The sequence below is a fragment of the Lynx canadensis genome, chromosome C2 (genome assembly GCF_007474595.2).
Source record: "Lynx canadensis isolate LIC74 chromosome C2, mLynCan4.pri.v2, whole genome shotgun sequence".
Classification (NCBI taxonomy): Eukaryota; Metazoa; Chordata; class Mammalia; order Carnivora; family Felidae; genus Lynx; species Lynx canadensis.
In genome coordinates this window covers 149771871-149790159 of record NC_044311.2, presented here as the reverse complement: position 1 = coordinate 149790159, position 18289 = coordinate 149771871, and the positions used below count along the sequence as shown (strand labels likewise).

The 18289-nt window shown below is 47.4% G+C and overlaps 1 protein-coding gene across 4 annotated transcripts in view; it reads right to left on the bottom strand.

The window, feature by feature from the left end:
* The window catches only part of DOP1B (DOP1 leucine zipper like protein B), a 104901-nt gene that overhangs the window by 53044 nt on the left and 33568 nt on the right, over window positions 1-18289 (bottom strand). For all 4 annotated transcript variants that reach the window (XR_003971875.1, XM_030330166.1, XM_030330164.1 and 1 more), the window contains exons 5-12: window positions 12531-12720; window positions 10430-10528; window positions 9967-10090; window positions 7994-8103; window positions 7567-7681; window positions 5406-5526; window positions 3311-3430; window positions 660-762 (exon numbers count right to left, since the gene is read on the bottom strand). Coding sequence is in view for 3 of the 4 variants with exons in the window: in XM_030330166.1 (XP_030186026.1) it covers window positions 660-762; window positions 3311-3430; window positions 5406-5526; window positions 7567-7681; window positions 7994-8103; window positions 9967-10090; window positions 10430-10528; window positions 12531-12720 (982 nt within the window). In the remaining variant the exon portion in view is untranslated. The remainder of the gene's footprint in view (window positions 1-659; window positions 763-3310; window positions 3431-5405; window positions 5527-7566; window positions 7682-7993; window positions 8104-9966; window positions 10091-10429; window positions 10529-12530; window positions 12721-18289) is intronic.

Here is an 18289-nt window from a genome sequence, read left to right as displayed (position 1 = left end):
TTAAAGTTATAACCTCTTTTAAATAAGACATAAAAGCCATAAGAGATTAAGTTCAGCTACATTCTCTGCGCCAAAACAAACATTAAAGGTGTCGTGCATTGGGGGCGCTTGGGTAGCTTGGTCAGTTAACTTCAGCTCAGGTCATGATCTCGTGGCTCGTGAGTTCGAGTCCCACGTCGGGCTCTGTGCTGACAGCTTGGAGCCTGGAGCCTGCTTCAGATTCTGTGTCTCTCTCTCTGTCACTCCTCCACTCATGCTCTGTCTCTGTCTCTGTCTCTCTCTCTCAAAAATAAACATTAAAGGGGCACCTGGCTGGCTCCGTTGGTTGAGCGTCAGACTTCAGCTCAGGTCATGGTCTTGCAGTTCGTGAGTTCAAGCCCTGCGTTGGGCTCTGTGCTAACAAACAGCTCAGAACCTGGAGCCTGCTTCAGATTCTGTATCTCTCTCTCCCCCTCCCCTGCTCACGCTCTGCCTCTCTGTCTCTCAAAAACAAATAAATGTTAAAAAAATAAAATAAAATAAATAAACATAAAAAAAGTGTTGTGTGTTTACATAAAACCACTTTTCAGTATGGCAAGGTTTATCAGGCCAACGACACTAATGAAAAGCGTAAGTATCAGCCAAGCATGGAGCCTCCTCTTCACAGCAAGGGGCCTCACCAGGGGAATAACATCCAGAAGGAACACCAGAAGGGTACAGAGCTCCGAGACCGTCGGAGGAGGGCTGACGCTGTTCCCGACAGTGTAACTCTGCTTGGCTGGTCTACAGAAGTCACAGGAAAGAAAAACAAATCAGTTCTTTCTCCCATGGTAACTTCAAGCATTCATGACGCCCAATAAAGTTCCTCTAGCTCAAACATAATGAAAGATAGCTTCTGTAATTCTCATAATTAAGCTTTTTAAAACTAACACAAAGAAGTGTCAGTGTCTTCAATCTGCTTATCTCCAAAACGGGTTTGGTCAGATCTGAACTTCATCAGTTCAGATGAGGGTGGTCCCACGCCCAGGTGGGATTCCACGGCCAGTGGATCCGGAGCTCTGCTACGGGTGCAACACTAGGTCCCCCGCCCCAAACCAAAGGCATGTTCCGAGGGAAGGCGCCTGGCTAGAGAAGGGCAGGCTGAGCAGTCGTTCTACTTTCCTGAAAGCAACCTGACACAGTGCCTCCCCATAACCCCCATGAGCTCGGGCACGGGAGCGGCTTAGACTCTCCAGCGTCCACACCGCTCAGCTCTATCGGTGGCTGCTTATGCTATAAAACTCAACACTTCTTTTCAAAGAAGCAGGTGACTGGTTAAATAGGTAAGTTAAAAAATAGATACGTATCGGTGCTCAAAACAGAGTAACTTTGGATTCATCTAGCTCTCATGGGACAACTCGACCTGAGTTCACTGTCTTCACTGCAAATTACCATGTAGTTATCTTGGCATTTATCTGAGCACTTTGAAGAAGTACACACACTCTAGCCTAGGCAACTGTTCTCCGTGTCTCCTCTAAAGAAACTTGCACATGTGTGTGTAAAGAGACAGGACAGGGGCGCCTGGGTGGCGCAGTCGGTTAAGCGTCCGACTTCAGCCAGGTCACGATCTCGCGGTCCGTGAGTTCGAGCCCCGCGTCAGGCTCTGGGCTGATGGCTCAGAGCCTGGAGCCTGTTTCTGATTCTGTGTCTCCCTCTCTCTCTGCCCCTCCCCCGTTCATGCTCTGTCTCTCTCTGTCTCAAAAATAAATAAACGTTGAAAAAAAAAAAATTAAAAAAAAAGAGACAGGACAAAGGACATTTGCAACAATGGAAAAATTGAAACTAGTGTTTTTACCAGGTGTACAGACTGCTCTCCAAAGGACTGTTAACCCACCACCAAAACAGCACACTGTAAAAAGTTATATACAACCTGATACCGCTTATGGAAAGCCTGAACAGACACACGAGACTGTATCATTTCTGGATACGCACTTGTTATAAATGCACAGACAACATCACGGCTAGGACGGACACTAATAATCCCAGTAAGAAGGGGGAAGGTGCTGGGAAGGTAGGAGTTAGTTCTATCTGGATAGCAACATTTTATTCTTTAAAAAAAAAAAAAATCTGAAAAAAAAAAAAAAATCTGAAAAAAAAAAAAAAAAAAAAAAAAAACGGCCAAGGGTTAACTATAATTTCAGTAATGGGTGCATGTGTATCTGACATTACTTCTTGGTTTTCCTTACACTTGAAATGTTTCATAGTTGATTTTTTTAAAAAAAGAAAGCACACCTTCTAACTCTGAAGTGGAAACAGGACCAAAATATAGTCCATCTTCAGTATAACGTGGCCTTGGGTTGCCCGTGGGTCCAGCTACAATTCATTCATCACAGGTTTGAACGCCTGCTGGGACCTGGCTCTAGGGGACACAGAGCTGCACTGTGGGAGCAGCCGGGAAGTGAGGCGCTCCCGGGTTCCCATCTCGGCTGCTGCTAACTTGCCGCGCAGCCACACAAGGGCTGCGTGTCACTGGGCCCCGGCTTTCTTACGTGATACAAGGGCCCACTTCTCCTTGGGCTGTCCTGAGGCATTAATGAGTGCGTGTAGGGCTCTGAGGCCAGAGAAGGGCCCACAGGAAGCAACAAGTCAAGCTTCTGCTAAGCTGCTGGGTAGTGGAGGACAGTGACGGCACAGAGCATCGCACTCAAGGGTGACAGGAAGGAAGGCTGACAGGGGGACTCAGGATAAGACGGGCTCTGAGAAATGACGCTATTCCCCTGCTGTAGGGAGAGGGACCGGGGAAAGGCTCGCAGGGAGGCACGTGGATCCCCAGAGCGGGGCCACCATCCACGATGTCAAGGTGGTACAAGTCATCAGACCGAAGGTGACTTGAAGCTGATTGTGGCAGCTGAGACATTATGCTTTTATCGGACCTGTTATGGAACAATTTCAGTAAGAATTTAAGGAGACTGACGATTTCAAAACCACTCACTCTAGACACAGAGCCACAAAACTAAGCCTCCTTAAACACATCAGCCTCCAGGAGAACTGTGCAAAGAGTCTATTTAGTCAACGTAACTTGAAAATGCACAGGATTTTCATCTCAATTAATTGATCAATCAATTAATCAATTAATTAATTAGAATTAATAAGTAAAAAAGCTTCAGAATTATGTGGCAGAGATTACCTGAACCTTCTTAATGGCAATATTTTTTATTCTGCTAAGATTTGAATTCTTTCCCGTCGTGTGCTCAGCAGAGATCACCCACCCTGAGCCACAAAAAGCAGCTATGAAGCCACAAGAGCTTCCAGTCCTTCCTGAACATTCTATAATCTCGAACTGGACACTTACCTAAAGCAGTTCTCAAAGCACCTTGTCATATAATCCCAGAGAAAGTCTGTGCTTAGGGAAGTGATCAGCAAATTCACCGTTTTAACAATCTCCGAGGCATTTCTGTTTTCTTTTATTGCACTGTAAGGGAAGGTGGAGACTCTTAACTATATCCATGAGAAACCCTTCACTACGAGAACACTGTTCCTGAAAACCTGTAATTCATTTACTTGTTTCTGGAGAGATGGACAAATCCCAAGAAAGATAAAAATGTTACTGTCCTGTTACTGGAAAGAGTTTGCATGCCATCCTAAACAGGATTTATATTGACACATTCTCTTAGAAAGAAGTGTCAGAGGAGCACCTGGGTGGCTCAGTTGGTTAGACGTATGACTTCGGCTCAGGTCATGATTTTGGGGTCTGTGAGTTCGAGCCCCGTGTCAGGCTGTGTTCTGAGAGCTCAGAGCCTGGAGCCGGCTTGGGATTCTGTGTCTCCATCTCTCTCTGCCCCTTCCCTATTCATGCTCTGTCTCTCTCTCTCTCTCTCTCAAAAATAAATAAACATTTAAAAAAGAAATAAAAAGAAATAAGTGTCAGAGCTGTTATGAAAAGAATCTGGTATAGAAAATCAGTTTGAGTCCAGCTGTGGGTAATGAGATAGTCTGTTGGTAAAATAATATGGTATACCCATTTGGGTGGTAAATTTGGCTAAAATTTAAATGTGTACCTTCTATGACTCAGGAAATTTATTCTATGGATTTACCCTACAGAAATCCTTGCATGGTCACCCAAAGATATATGCATGAGGATACCGTTGCAAGGCCATTTAAAAATACTGAAAAATTGGAAGCCACCTACAAGTCGGTCAGCAGGAGATTGAGCAATCGGTCAGGATTTATTTAAACAGATGATCAATCCTTACTGAGGAACCTAAGACAACCATTATATTCCATCGTAGAAGAGAGCAGAGCTACTCACAACTTGCATTTAAAAGAAAAAACAGGCAATTAAATAGCTCGTAATACCATCTTTAAAATAAAAGACAGGCATCTGTATATTTATATATGCATTCAAAGTTTGGAAAAAAATGAAAATGTTTTATGTTTTTCTCTCAAGGGTGGTGGAGTATGGGTGGTATCTTTTTTCTTGACATTTTCAAATACTGGTATGTTCCACAAAGAGCATGGTTACTTTCATATTTAGAAAAACAGTAATTCTGGGAGAAAAGAGGAAAAAAGAGGAGGAAAAGAGGAAAAATTCTGGGAGGAAAAAAGCAAACACTCAGAACTCTTGGTACATTTACAATTAAGAAGCCAGATAAATCCTCAAATAGCTTTAAATTTTCAATATATCCAATGCTAATTCAGGCAGAAGGAAACTACATCAAGAATAAAGTAAGAGGCACCAGGGTGGCTCAGTCAGTTAAGCATCCGACTCTTGGTTTCGGCTCAGGCCATGATCTCATGGATCGAGCCCTGCATTGGGGTCTGGAGCTTGCTTGGGATTCTCTCTGCCCCTCCCTGGCTCGCTTGTGCACACTCTCTCTCTTTTCTCCCTCAAAAATAAATAAAAGCATTAAAAAAATAATAAAGTCAAAAGGAAGACACTGCACTATCTTAAAAGGAACAAAAACAAAACCAAGGGTCGAGAAAGAACTACATACTCCAAGGCACCATGTCTGCCATGTCCTGAACCTCACCTGCTCTGCCTTCAGGGTCCTGTGGCACCTGCCCTCAGCGTGCCCTTGCCTGGCTCTCCCCTCTGCCACGGGCTCCACTTCCCAACCTTACCCTCCTCCTGCCATCCTCCCTGTACGTCACCACGTGGACACACACCAGATCCGGGTTTCCTACTCGCTCAGTAAATACATTTTGTACATCCCAGGCTGGGTGGAGACTGGCTTCAACGCCTTTTAAACTCTTCACGGTATTCAGCAGGGAACCGTCCTTTCACGACGACTGACTCAAGCGCACAGGTTTTATCTTCACGCGGGTTGCCATCCCTTGGGTGTCCACTTTCTCCAGCCCCGCACACTTTATACCACACGGCAGGGGAAGTGAGACGAGCAGCATCAGGGAGGGAGGAAGAAGTGCGAAGCTGGAGGCCAAACCCGTACCTTGTGAGCGAGTTTCCACTCTGGGTGTAGCTAAGTTTAAGGTCAGAGCCGAGAGCGTCTCTGCAGTAAGAATAAAAGGCCCGGATGACTTCAAGGAACAAATTCCCAACCACTCGAGGCCCTGTGATGAAAAAGAAAACAGAGAGAGGTTAATAATCCGTATTTAAATAAATAAATAAATAAATGGCACACTCATGAAATAGAGAGGAACCGTACACACAATTTTAGAGTCTAAAATGCTCAGAAACTTTAGTCGGATAATGACAACTTTAGCTGGGGGAACAACATTCATGTAAATGGCCAGCATTTCTGTCACGCACACTACGGGCTGGAGAGCGCCCTAAGCACGTTGTATCTATTAACTTATTCCATCCTCACAACAGCCGCGCGACCAGGTACCGACTGCTGTTCGGACTACAGATACGGGGACAGAGGCAGGCAGGTTAAGTAACCTGCCCACGCCTGCTTCTGCCTGACGGATCCAGGGTGTGTGCTTGGTGTGCGTTAAGTGTGCATCACCTCTGGCCAGAGACGTTACCCGGCATAAATACCAACAGAGTAGAATAGGGCAACTTTCCTTATTTTTTAATTAAAAAAAAATGTTTTTACACTTTGAATTTTTGCTTTTAATCTTTTTTTTAAAGTAATCTCGAGCCCAACAAGGGGCTCAAACTCACGACCCCAGCGTCAACAGTCACATGCTCTACCTACGGAGTCAGCCAGGTGCCCGTCTAAATCCTTTTCATCGTGAGCTAGAACCCCCCCAAAAAATAACACTGCTCTTGAAAAGCTTATTAAAATGGCACAAAAGAACTGGACCAGCTGCAGGTTAGAGAAGCACTGCTGTCAATCAGGCAGGTGGAAGGTGGCTGGACATTTCTGCCCCACAACCAGCAGCCACCAGGCAGTGAAGGGAGCAACTTCTCACCCAAGTGTGCAAAGGGATGAAAACAGGATTGATTCTGAGAAAGTAAAAGCTCTCTCAATGTATCCGTGTAAAAAGCAATCAGCAGATTAATCTTTGATGCTGCTTTTCCACAAAACCGAAAACGTGCCTCTGAGAAAACTTCTATTTATTCATTTTTGAGAACTTTTTTGATGATCAGCCCCAAGTATATTTTACCTACAGTATAAGAACGTTGAATGCTTTGGGGGCGCCTGGGTGGCTCAGTCAGTTAAGCGTCAGGCTCTTGGTTTCAGCACCGTCATCGTCTCACGGTTTCGTGGGTTCGAGCCCCGCATCGGGCTCCGTGCTGACATTGCAGAGCCTGCTTGGGAGTCTCTGTCTCCCTCTCTCTGCCCCTCCCCCACTCAAGTGATTGGATGTTAAGATCTTACCGTGAATGGATATCAGAGCAATTTCTATTCTCTAAGCAAGGGACAGAGGCCATTGTGTTTTTAGCTGACACTCACAGGACCACAGTGTGCAAGAGGGGACCCTTCAGGAGCTGGAGTCTAGTTCAACCCCTTTCATTTGGCAGAGGAACAGACCGAGGCCCACACGGCAGACGTGGCTTTCCCTGGGTCGTGAGGCAAAGAGAGGGAGGAGGATCCCTACTCGCTTGAAAATAAAATCGAAGTGCATTTGAAGCATGACGTTGGACTGAGGAAACATTCTCACACAATCAGTGCCCTATGTGCTCTGTAGGCACACACACAGATGCGCACGATAGGAGCTCCAAGGTATTTTTCCAACAAAAGCGTTCAAGTTATTGTGCAAAACTTTTAAGTGGTGCCCAGACAGGATGACTGAACACACAAGGTGATGAAAATGCTTCAAGATTCTGAAATTCCAATGACTGAATTATATTCAAAATAACATGTTGACCGTGTCTCGCCAAGTTTAACTCCCTCGACACAGGCAATCCACATCGGGCCTATGAGGATAACTGCATTTCTTTTTTTTTTTTTTTCTCCTTAAAGTTTATTTAGAGGGAGAGTGAGCAAGCGTGCGCGTGCATGCAAGCGAGTGCAGGGGAGGGGCAAAGAGAGGGAGGGAAAGAGAATCCCAGGCAGGCTCCACGCGCAGTGCAGAGCCCGACACTGCGCTCAATCCCACGACCCTGGGATCATGACCTGAGCTGATATGAAGAGGCGGATTCTTAACCGGCTGAGCCCCCCGCCCCCCCAGGCACCCCGGTAACTGCACTTCTAACATTACCTATTTCCGGCTTGTCCAGAAGACTGACGAGGATGCGGAAAGGCTTCAGATACGCATGATGGCGTTCCTCTATGTCAGCATCTGAGAACTTCTGGTGCAGTATCTCAGCTAGACCCTTTTTTTTTTCCCCAAAAAAGCCACATATTAGGATATTGTAGGACATTGTAGCACAGCATGACACTCTTGGTTTTTCTAATTTTAAGCACAGTATGACATTATTGGTTTTGTCTAATTTTAAGTATTCTGGGATAGTATTTCTGATAGAAAACCAGTCACAGGGCACGAAACAGACACACACACAATTTTCCCAACCGCGTATCCAGCAACATTCCCAACGTCTACTTTGAGGTCCTACAAATCAACCTACTGAGGAATTATGATCAGGAATGTTCTGATTGGGATCTATTTTCCAGAAAGTCTCCTTTACCTCAACTAAAAGATCCTTAGAATATTTTTCAAAAAAATACGAGGACTGGTCTTCGTAAGAATTTGAGAGTTCGGATTCTGGCACAACGGTATTTCCTTTAATATCTGAACCTGCAAGAGAACAAGAGCCATGAGCTGTAACAAGATCTGTAATTTTAAGGTACATAACATTATGCAAGGGTCACATGCTGCGGTATTTTTAAAAAGAGAACTCTTCCAAGAGAAAACCAAATTCCAACCTGGTGAGACTAAGTCACATTTTCTTCTTCTGATAAAAAAAAGTGGTATGCTAAGGATTCCAGCTCAACAGGCATCAATTTAGTTCATCCCAAGAGTTCACCCTGTCTTGGATAAGTCTGATTACAAGGAATGGAAAGAGGATCATTTTTAAAATCCAGCATTTATATGGCAGTATGTGAACTCAAGCTATTCTCCTCTATATGCTCTTATTGTGAGTTCTGGGTAAGTCTGTGAGGTCTTCAGGGCAAGAAAGGCATCTCATGGTATTAGGAGCACGGATTCTGGGGCTGAGGCTAACAGGTGGGAGCCAGCACTCAACTTGATCCCAGGTCCTCTCTATATACAGCAAGTCAAGGCCAACTAAGAGGGAGCTGAGCATTTATCAGAATCATCCTTTTGATAAAAATGCTTAAAGAGTCTGTAAATATTCTTCTTGACATCCTTCACTGGCTTCCATGCAATGGGTTCTGGCAGTTCTGTAACTAGGGAGAAGAGAGGAAGGAAAGGGTTCAGAGAACTTCCTGACTTTGGTGTGAGAAGACCTATATGTTGAGAGTTGTAAAAGCGGAGAAGCAAAGGATTCTTTAGGGCAGTGAAACCACTCTGCGTGATGCTGTAAAGGTGGACGCGTGTCCTTACACGTGTCCAAGCCCACAGAATGCTCACCACCACGAGTGAGCCCTGGGGGAAGCCACTGACGCTGGGTGATGACGTGCCAGCCCCAGTTCACAGACTGTGACACATGTGCCACTCTGGTGGGGAGGTTGTGGGGGGGGGGGAGGGGGAGCTGGGAACTGTGTACCTTCCTCTTAATTTTGCTGTGAACCTGAAACTGCTCTAAAATCATAAAGTCTTAAAAAAAAAAAGGCTGTGGAGTCCTTTCACGGTCACTTTGTGTGCCACCTGTGCTCAGGTACACGGACATGCAGATTTATAAAATTCTGAAGTGCTAGCCTCCAAGCCCTGGGATTTCCTGAACTCTGTCCCTGTGAACCAACCGTCAAAGGTTTTTCTACAAGTTTATGGGCTGTGCACAGAAACATGGGCCCGGGTTCTCAGGTTCTCCCAAAGTCAGTTCCAAATGTCTTCCAAAACTTTAGGTCAATACCACAAACATTCCCATCTGTTTCAAACCTTCTGTGGGTTTGCTCTCACACCCCTCAAGCCCATGAGACTTCTTCATAGCAGCAAGCTTCTACTTGAAGGAGGTTTCACTACAAGTTTTTGTGGTATTTCAAGCTTCTTAAAATGCAATTCAGTGAGCATTTTAAATATCCCATTTACGGGCACCTGGTGGCTCAATCTGCTGAGCGGCTGACTCTTGATTTTGCCTCAGGTCATGATCCCAGGGTCATGGGATCAAGCCCCACGTCGGGCTCTGCACTGAGCGTGGAGCCTGCTTAAGATATTCTCTTTCTCTCTCTCTCTCTCTCTCCCCCTCCCTCCCTCCCTTTCTGTCTCCCTCTCCTCCAATCGCGCATGTTCTCTCAATCTCTAAAATTTAAAAAAAAACCCATTTGTTTATTTCCCTGTTTTTTGTGTAACGGCTGCAACATAAGCAAAGCTACAGCGTAGGCAGAACTCATCTGACCGGTGCCATATTCCGTCAGTGTGTCCTCTCTCCATACTTCATGATTCAGAAACATATCACCAAGACTGAAACTTGATCCACAAATCAGCACTATAAGGTTTCATGTTAACTTCGACTTTCGATTGTCGTATACTGCTCAGTACCTAGTAACCACGCATAAAGTCTTCTGTTTAGAGACATATCTCTTCTCAGGAGGGTCTGGGTGGCAGCTGACAGAATATGCACGATGTCAGATCTGAGCAGAGGAATGGCTCTCTCGTTGGAATCCTATTGGAAGACAGAGAAAACTTTACTGCAGAGGGATGCACAAGTAGATCATCGGCTTTCTGAATGTGGCCCTTCCTTACCGGTCTACCAAGCTTGCTCTTAAAAAGGTAGTTCTCAAAAGGGGTTGGTTCTTCACGATGCCCACGGGCAGAAGCTACTCAGTTTTTGCTACGGAAACACCATCCTCACAAAAATGAACAAGGACGCTTCAGCCAGCTGGAAGCAAATGGTGACCGCAAAGTGGCTGCTATAAAGCTGCCTGGATCTGTCCCAACTGCCCCCTGCCCCCCACATCCTCGGGAATACTAGGGACTTCCTGGGAGAACACACACGGCTTACCAGACATGTATAAAATGGAAAGAAGAACAGAACAATTTCCAAATTATTTCTTTGCACCAGAACATTGGAGTCCAACAGTGATGCACACAGAGACTTTACCTGTAGATGATAAAACAGCATGGACATTTCACTATCAAGTCATTTAACATCATTTATAGGCTACTCTTTACACTCACAAAAATAAAATTAACTCTTCCTGGGAATCTTGAAACCACTGTGTTAAATCACATGGAATACAACAGTAAGGCGGAAATGTGGAAATATGGGTTCTAGCTCTAGACACTGGGGGTGGGGCGGTGAGAGGAGGTCATCGAGATGACGTGACCTGGCTGACCTGTGAGCTGGAGGCTCCTCACCTTCTCCTCTGCCCTGGGAGCGTGCATTCTGCTTGCCTTCCCTGCCTCAGAAGCTGCCTGAGGGACGCAGCCTTGACATGGTGATGTGGCACTGACGACACCTGCATGGTATATGTGACCAACCCAGGCAAAGTCTCTACATAGTAAACTTTTACAATCTGGCAGGTGGATGCAGAGATCTACTTGCCCTGCGCCCACCCAAGACAAGCCTTGTCAGTAAGCTCCCCGGCATAGTAAACTGGCCGCCGACCAATCTGGAGTGGCCTGCCTCTTCCTTTGGCCTCCCCCTGCCCTCTGCATGTATGAGACATTCCAGGTCACACCCAGGAAGTTCCCAAGGAGGCTGTAAACGGTGTAACATCAGACAGTGGATCAGCTGCAGCTCTCACACGTTGCATCTGAGAGCTTGAAGGCCTTGGACGAGATGGTCAGGTTCTAAGACCTCAAATTCTAGGATCCAGAAAGGAATGTCTTTAGGTTCCGGTAGGATCTTTTGACTAACCCCAAACTCCATTCAGTTACATGGATTCCAAACCAATTCAATCTATACTCTATGTGTCTTTTCCAAGTGTAGATATACAGGAACACAGATGCAGAACAGTTGAGAAGAGCCATAAGGGAAATGTTAATTCGGAAGAGAGGAGGGAAAACATTGGAGTTCTGTAGGAAAGCTGAGCAGGAAGGTCAGGGAGGGCCTGCACTGAGGCCGGGGGAGAAGGGGTGGGGAGTGAGGGCAAGGAGCAGGGAGGCAGCATCACAGACTTGCAGGCCAGGCCGGGCAGTCAGTTTGGGGGTGCAGAGGGCCTGTGAAGGGAGAGTGAGACTGGTGGGTTGGGAGCAAACCTATAATAGTCTCGAGTTTGGACTTTATCTGTAGGCAAGAGGAAGCCAGACAGTTTTCAAGCATGGTATGGATATGAACAAAGCTATGCTTTAACAAAGCAAAGAGCTAAGAGCAGTAAAACACACACACACACACACACACACACACACACACACACACACACAAAACAAGCCTGGATGGGCACAGGATGGGCAGTCAGAAGATTATGATGTGGTCCAGAGCAAGGATCAGAAGCTGAAAGGAGAGCAGTGGAAATGGACAAAGCTGTTCAGTTTTACCACTAGGTGGCGACAGACTGCGGGCCATCAGACACACAAGACGTTAAGTCTAAAGATCTGGGAAGGTCAAGGGAAGGGATGACCTTGCCAGGAAAGAAAGCGGCCCTCCAAAGGGCCTGGGGATGGACACAGGAAGAACCTTGACAGTCTAGGTTTGAGAGCAGCCAGAGGAGAGGACGATGGCAAGAACAGGACTAACAGAGACAGTGGCTGGAGGAAGAGGGAGCCTGATGTGTGGACAGTGTGCAGTGTGACACAGGACAGGGAGGAAACGAGGTTCTAGCTACAGCAACAGACTCCGTGAGGCCTCAGAGCACTGGTCACAGTTAACTGCTTCCCGAAGGGCCCCCCTTAGGTGCAAGTACTTGTTTGAATATGTAAAGCGTTAGTTAACGCGTATGTTGAAAACAAACACCACCATCCTGGGTTTGATTCTGGGTACTGACGCCTTGAAGCCTCCTCCTCGTTTTGCTCAGCAGCAGAGCACACACGCTCTGAAGCTTGCAACACCTCCCTTTCCCTGCCGCTCTCCGAAGCCCCTCTGCAGCCCCAGTGACGGCCTGTGCCCAGGAAGCCGGGACCTGCGTGCCCCGCTCCACCCGCGTGAGAAGCAAAGCACCCACCGTGAGCTGGTAATCCGTCCCCAGCATGTACTTCTGCTCCTTGCCGGGCGAGTCCCTGCTGATGTGGCCCACCACGAAGAGCGAGGCAGGAAGGCGGATGGCGGGGCTCACCAGGACACTCCCCCAAAGGGCAGCGTAAAACACCTCCTTGCCGACCACCAGGGACAGCCTCAGGAGCAGAGCGTCTGTTCTGTGGACAAGACGTTACGGAAGGTAAGGGCTTGGTCCCAGGCGTCCGTGTCTCACGGTACCAACAGCCCCTGCTCGCCTTCCCCTGGCTGTGGCACCATTTCTTCGTGGTTCTGAGAGGCTGCCACCTCTTGCCTTTCTGTTCTGTCCACCTGCTGGCCATCACTGAAACCGAATTTGCTAAAACAAGCATGTCGCTGAGAGGTACAGCTTCCTGGCCAACGGGAAGTGTCTGACTGGTGGTGGCACCGTGGCTCAGATCCATCTGTGGGTCCTGATGCTGCAAGACCCGGTAGGTGGGCGGTTCCACCACCAAAAGGGGGATGAGCAGACCAGTCACTTTCATTAACATGTCAAATAAAAAATAAAAGGTCAGTGCGACTGACTGGAGACTCAAATAATGATAAAGACAGCCCTCCATCTGAGCAGAGCCAAGGGACATTTGACTTTAGAAACACTGGGGACAAAGTTCCCCTGGGAATTTGCAAACCCCATAAAGCCTGTCACTCCATCCACAGCACCCCCTCTGCTGAGTCCTGCTCTGGGACGCTCTCCTGCTGATGTCTGACATTCCTTTGTCTCTTATCTCTATCTGGGTCTCTCTCCCATGACGGGACATCAGCAACTCCACGTCTGCCCTTGAAGAGAAGCAGGGTCCTCAGCGGGTCCGGGCTTATTTTTCCACGGACACTGACCAAGGCCCGGCCCCTCTCCGCTCAGTGGTGTGCCTGCAGCTGACTAGGGCACCTTCCCCGTCAACAGTGAGAACGGCTTACGGGGCCAATGACAGCACCTGTCAGTAAATGGCAGAGGGAAATCTCCACAAAGCGATTTCATTTAATGAGCGAAGTGACTCAAAATCCAAAAGAATTCTACCTGCCGGGTTTCCTACTGGCAAAGAAGACAGGCAAAAATCACAGGACTGGTCATCCAGGGTGACACAGTGGCCTACCCAGGTTCCCAGAATCAGGCCTGTGCTGTCCAGATCCTGTGTCTGCTTCCTGGCAAGGGTCCCTAGGACGAGTTTAACCTCTGTGCATGTTAGCTTGTGGCTCTGAGATACGGAGAAGAGATGGAGATGTTCGGACCATGACCTGAGAGTCTCCCGTAAACCTTAGCACAGGCGAACAGAGCTATCACCTCCCACCCATTACTACCAGGTCTGCTCTGCTTGCTGACACGTCCCTAGGGTCCAGATGATTGTCGGACACACAGCTGGCACCCAAAAACACGGGGAGAGGAGTGTCACTCTTTCCCTCTTATTACGACCCGAGTCACCTTCAGCTTACTTGTCAATAATCAGTTCAAGGTACACAAAGGCATTTCGTACAGAAAATTACTACCTCTTTATATTAACAGTAAATTTTGTTCTCTTTAACACTAGTCTGGGGTACCTGGCTGGCTCAGTCTGTAGAGCATGTGACTCTCGATCTTGGGGTTGTGAGCTCGAGCCCCTTGTTGGGTAAGGAAATGACTTAAAATCTTAAAAAAATAATAAATAAAACTAGTCTGACCCTTTTAGTCATAAAATACTTGAATTTTACTGTGCACGTGATGCACATTACCACCTCTGCAGAAAAAACCAAAACTGAAGAGGCACGAATGACAGCCAAATGTTCAGGAAAAGCACACAGAATGGTTTGGTGGCTAAAGATATCGACTGGTCTATTGAGGCTGAGCAAACAAATAGAGCTTATCTCGCCTGGCTGTGAAAACAGCCCAGCAAAGGCCCCGATTTGAGGCAGGAGCGCCACTCACTCAGCAGCGGCGGCTGCAGTGCACTGGGCAAGCCGACAGGCCGGTCTGGAGCTAGGAAGAGATTCCTACAGCAGGAGATTTGAGAAAACCCCGGGAGAGCTCCCCTCTCTCCGGGACCCCTCTCAGGGGATGACTGATGCTTAGATAAAGCCCGACCCCTCTCCGGGGACTGATGCTTAGATAAAGCCCGACCCCTCTCCGGGGACTGATGCTTAGACAAAGCCTGACCCCTCTCCGGGGACTGATGCTTAGATAAAGCCCATCGCAGACACAGCAGTGCACTCACTGCCGCGGCATCTCCCTTTGCTGGAACAGTGTATTCCCAAAGTCGGTTCCACGGAACACCAACCACGAGCTATTCACAGAGGGTTCAACTGTCCAGCAATGGAGGAGGTGCCACCTAAGCTATCCCTTTTGCATTCAGAGTGCACGGGCTAGTTCCCTTTGTTGGAGAAATGCAGCTTATGTCTCATTTTATCCTAAAAAAATTAATACACATTAAAAATGTCAATGATGCTGTAGTTCAAAAAAGGGCAATTGTGACAAGACTTTGCTAAGGAGATTAAAGTGAAGGCCAAGATAACTGGGTTAAAAGTCAAGCAACTCTCTGGGGTGCCTGGTGGCTCAGTCGATTAAGCCTCTAACTCTTGACCTCGGCTCAGGTCATGATCTCATCGTTCCTGAGACTGAGCCCCGTGTCAGGCTCTGTGCTGACAGTGTGGAGCCTGCTTGGGCTTCTGTCTCTTCCTCTCTCTCTCTCTCTCTCTCTCTCTCTCAAAATAAATAAATAATCCTTATATATATAAAGAAAAGCCAAATAACTCTCTACTAAGTAAGAATCACTCCTATCATCTCCAATGTGAAATTAGCTTACACCGTTTAGAGCCCGGGACTCAAATGTTTTCTATTCAGATCGAATCAGCAACCAAAGCAGCCTCCGGACCCCTCCTATTTCCATGCCTCCTGCCTCACCCCGCCTGCCGCTCTCTCGTGCCTCCTGCGAACACAAGCTCACCCTCTATTCAATGGATAGTCAGTGACACTGGCTGTTTGCTGTAAGCCTTTCCCAACTTGCCACTTGCGTAGGGGATAGTCATGGAAAGCCAACCTGTCACAGGAGCAAAGAGCTCGAGGTGTGGCCATGTGAACAAGCACAACAGTCACAACAGTGTCCTGCGCCACCACAGATACATGACCAGAGTACAAAAATTCTAGAGCCAGCAGAGCTGATCATCATGGTGCCTGGAACCGACCAAAAGAAAGGTCAATAAATGTTTCAACTACCATTTAAGTCAGGCTTTCTCAACCCTGACACGATGGACTTTGAGGCAGGTAAGTCTTCACTGTGGGGACAACCGTGTCACTGCAGGATGTTTAGCACTAGATGCCAGTAACACCCTCTCCATCTCAGTGGCAACAGCCAAAAATGATGCCAAATGTCCGTGGGGGACATGAATCACCCCAGCTGAGAACCATGAACTTACATGAAAATCTCTGCCAAGCAGTTTTTGCTTGCTTACAAACCTCTGACAATATTCACCTTTCCTCCATTTCCTCAGGAGTTCGAGATTTTCTCCAAACTACTCTTGTTTTCTCAGTGCAGCAAAACACAGCTATGAAGCTATTTCACAGCACTTTTATTATCTTATCTTATCTTATCTTATCTTATCTTATCTTATTTTTTAGAGAGAGTGCGCACACAAGTGGGGAAGGCGCAGAGAGAGGGAAACAGAATGAATCCCCATGCTGTCAGCACAGAGCCAGACTCGGGGCTCAAACTCACAAACCATGAGATCAGGACCTGAGCTAAAACCAAGAGTCAGACACTAAGCCAACTGAGCCACTCAGGTGCCCCTCGTAGCCACTTTAGAAAAGACATTCTGGCCAGTCGTCTGCAGGCATACAAGGGTCGGAAAGCCAGGGTGAATAAGAAGTCCTAACACCGGTCAGAGTTTCTGTTCTTAGGGTTCACTGACACACAAGCCAGGAAGCCTCCACCTCCGCGAAACTCGTGAGTCACCCTGCCCGCAGCGGCCCCAGCCCAACTCACCCCTCTGCATGTGCTGCCAACAGGACAGCAGGACCCCCACTGACCCTCCTTTCCCTGTTCCTGCACAGTGTCTGCTGGGGGGTGTCTGACTCAGCTCCAGAGCACTCAGGGGGAGAAAGAGCTGACGACTCTCTCAGAATGACGACTTCTCTCAAATTAACACGGACACGGAGACCAAAGACTTTGGTGCAATCTTCCCATTACTGTGCCCGTGCACACCCACTCAGAGATTCTAGAACCCTCGACCAGTCACCACCTTGGAGAGCTGAAAACGAATGACTCTGGGGTGCTGCAGACACTGGGCCTGGTTTCCTGTCACAGCTCCATCTACCCAGTGATTTCGTGCAGCTCTACTCAGCTCTTGGTCGGATGTCAAGAAATCACACAAAAAAAGCTATGTTAAGCAATGTTAGCAACTGTTCAAATGAACCCTCATTGATCAACTAAGACAACACGCAAAAACACCCCAACTATTTACGCTCTTCTGGTGTGATTCATTCTTATAGATTAAAAAAAAAAACACAAATCACAACACATTTAGGGAACTGATGTGTTCATCTGTCAGATGACAGAAAAAGCGTTTGCACACACACACGTGAACATACCATATTTGTCTGGGAAACATGAATGGGCCAGAACTTCTAGAAAGAGCCTGAACTAGGAGTCAAGAGACAGATCTGGTAAGGGACCTCTAGTTGACTCCTACATGACCTTCCATTCACCACCCCCACACACCTACCGATCCTGCATGCGGCCACCGGCTTAACAAGGCAGTGACGCAGACTCTGCCTCCTATGGAAGTGGACGGCTGACCGGACCCGCGGCAAGGGGGCGCTCTCCGCTGGGAAGTGGGAAGCCACCACCTGCTCTATGTGAAAGCTTGAAATGTTCCAGTGTAAATTTTTGGTTAGGTTTGTCAAATTCCACTACAAATGCTGTTGACTTAAATGCACCCTTAATAACCACTAGCCACAATCCCCCAAACCATTCTAGTTATCTGGTTTCTCTGAATTTAGGGGAGCACTCCAAATAGACCTTGGATTGATTCCTTGATTCCACCCCAGCCCCTGCACCCCCCAGTCACAGCCATGACAAAGGTGGGGCGGCTGGGGCCTCTGGCGTGGGGGAAATCTGGGCAGTGCATTGTGTAATCAAATGAAAACTTTTGCAAGCACCAAGGTTTCTAAACCTCCCAGTCAGGCTGCACACAGGCTCTTAAAACAGGTCCTATTAAATAGAGGGTAATCACAGCGATCAGACGGTTGATACAACAGAAGTGAGTTCTTATGTGATAATTCCCCAGACAAACAGGACACGGTATATACCCAATAGTCTGAATAGACTTATGCCTTCTTCTGCTCCTAAGCATGAGTGAAACAAGCCCTCCATGAGTATTTATGCTTAGGAGCTTTACAAATGTCCCCAAAGTGCTGCTGAAAGGTGTCGAGCTATTCTGCTTAGTTAGCATTGCCTTCTCGAGCCCCAGCCATCAATGAGCATGGCTCTGCTTTCGTTCAGAAGCAGCCAGGTGTAATGGGAAGCAGGAAGACTTTGGAATCTGACCTACGTGGCTCAGAATCCCAGTTCTGCCACTCACTCACCATGTGACTCTGGGAAACCTTACCTTCTGACTCTCACCTGTAACTGAAGGCAGTTCCCAGGAGAACACAGCATTCGGTCAAGCAGGGACCACCACGGCAATGTAAAGCATCACCCCGACTTCTGCACCTTTCCCTGCTGCTCCTCCTTCCCTGCTTCTTAC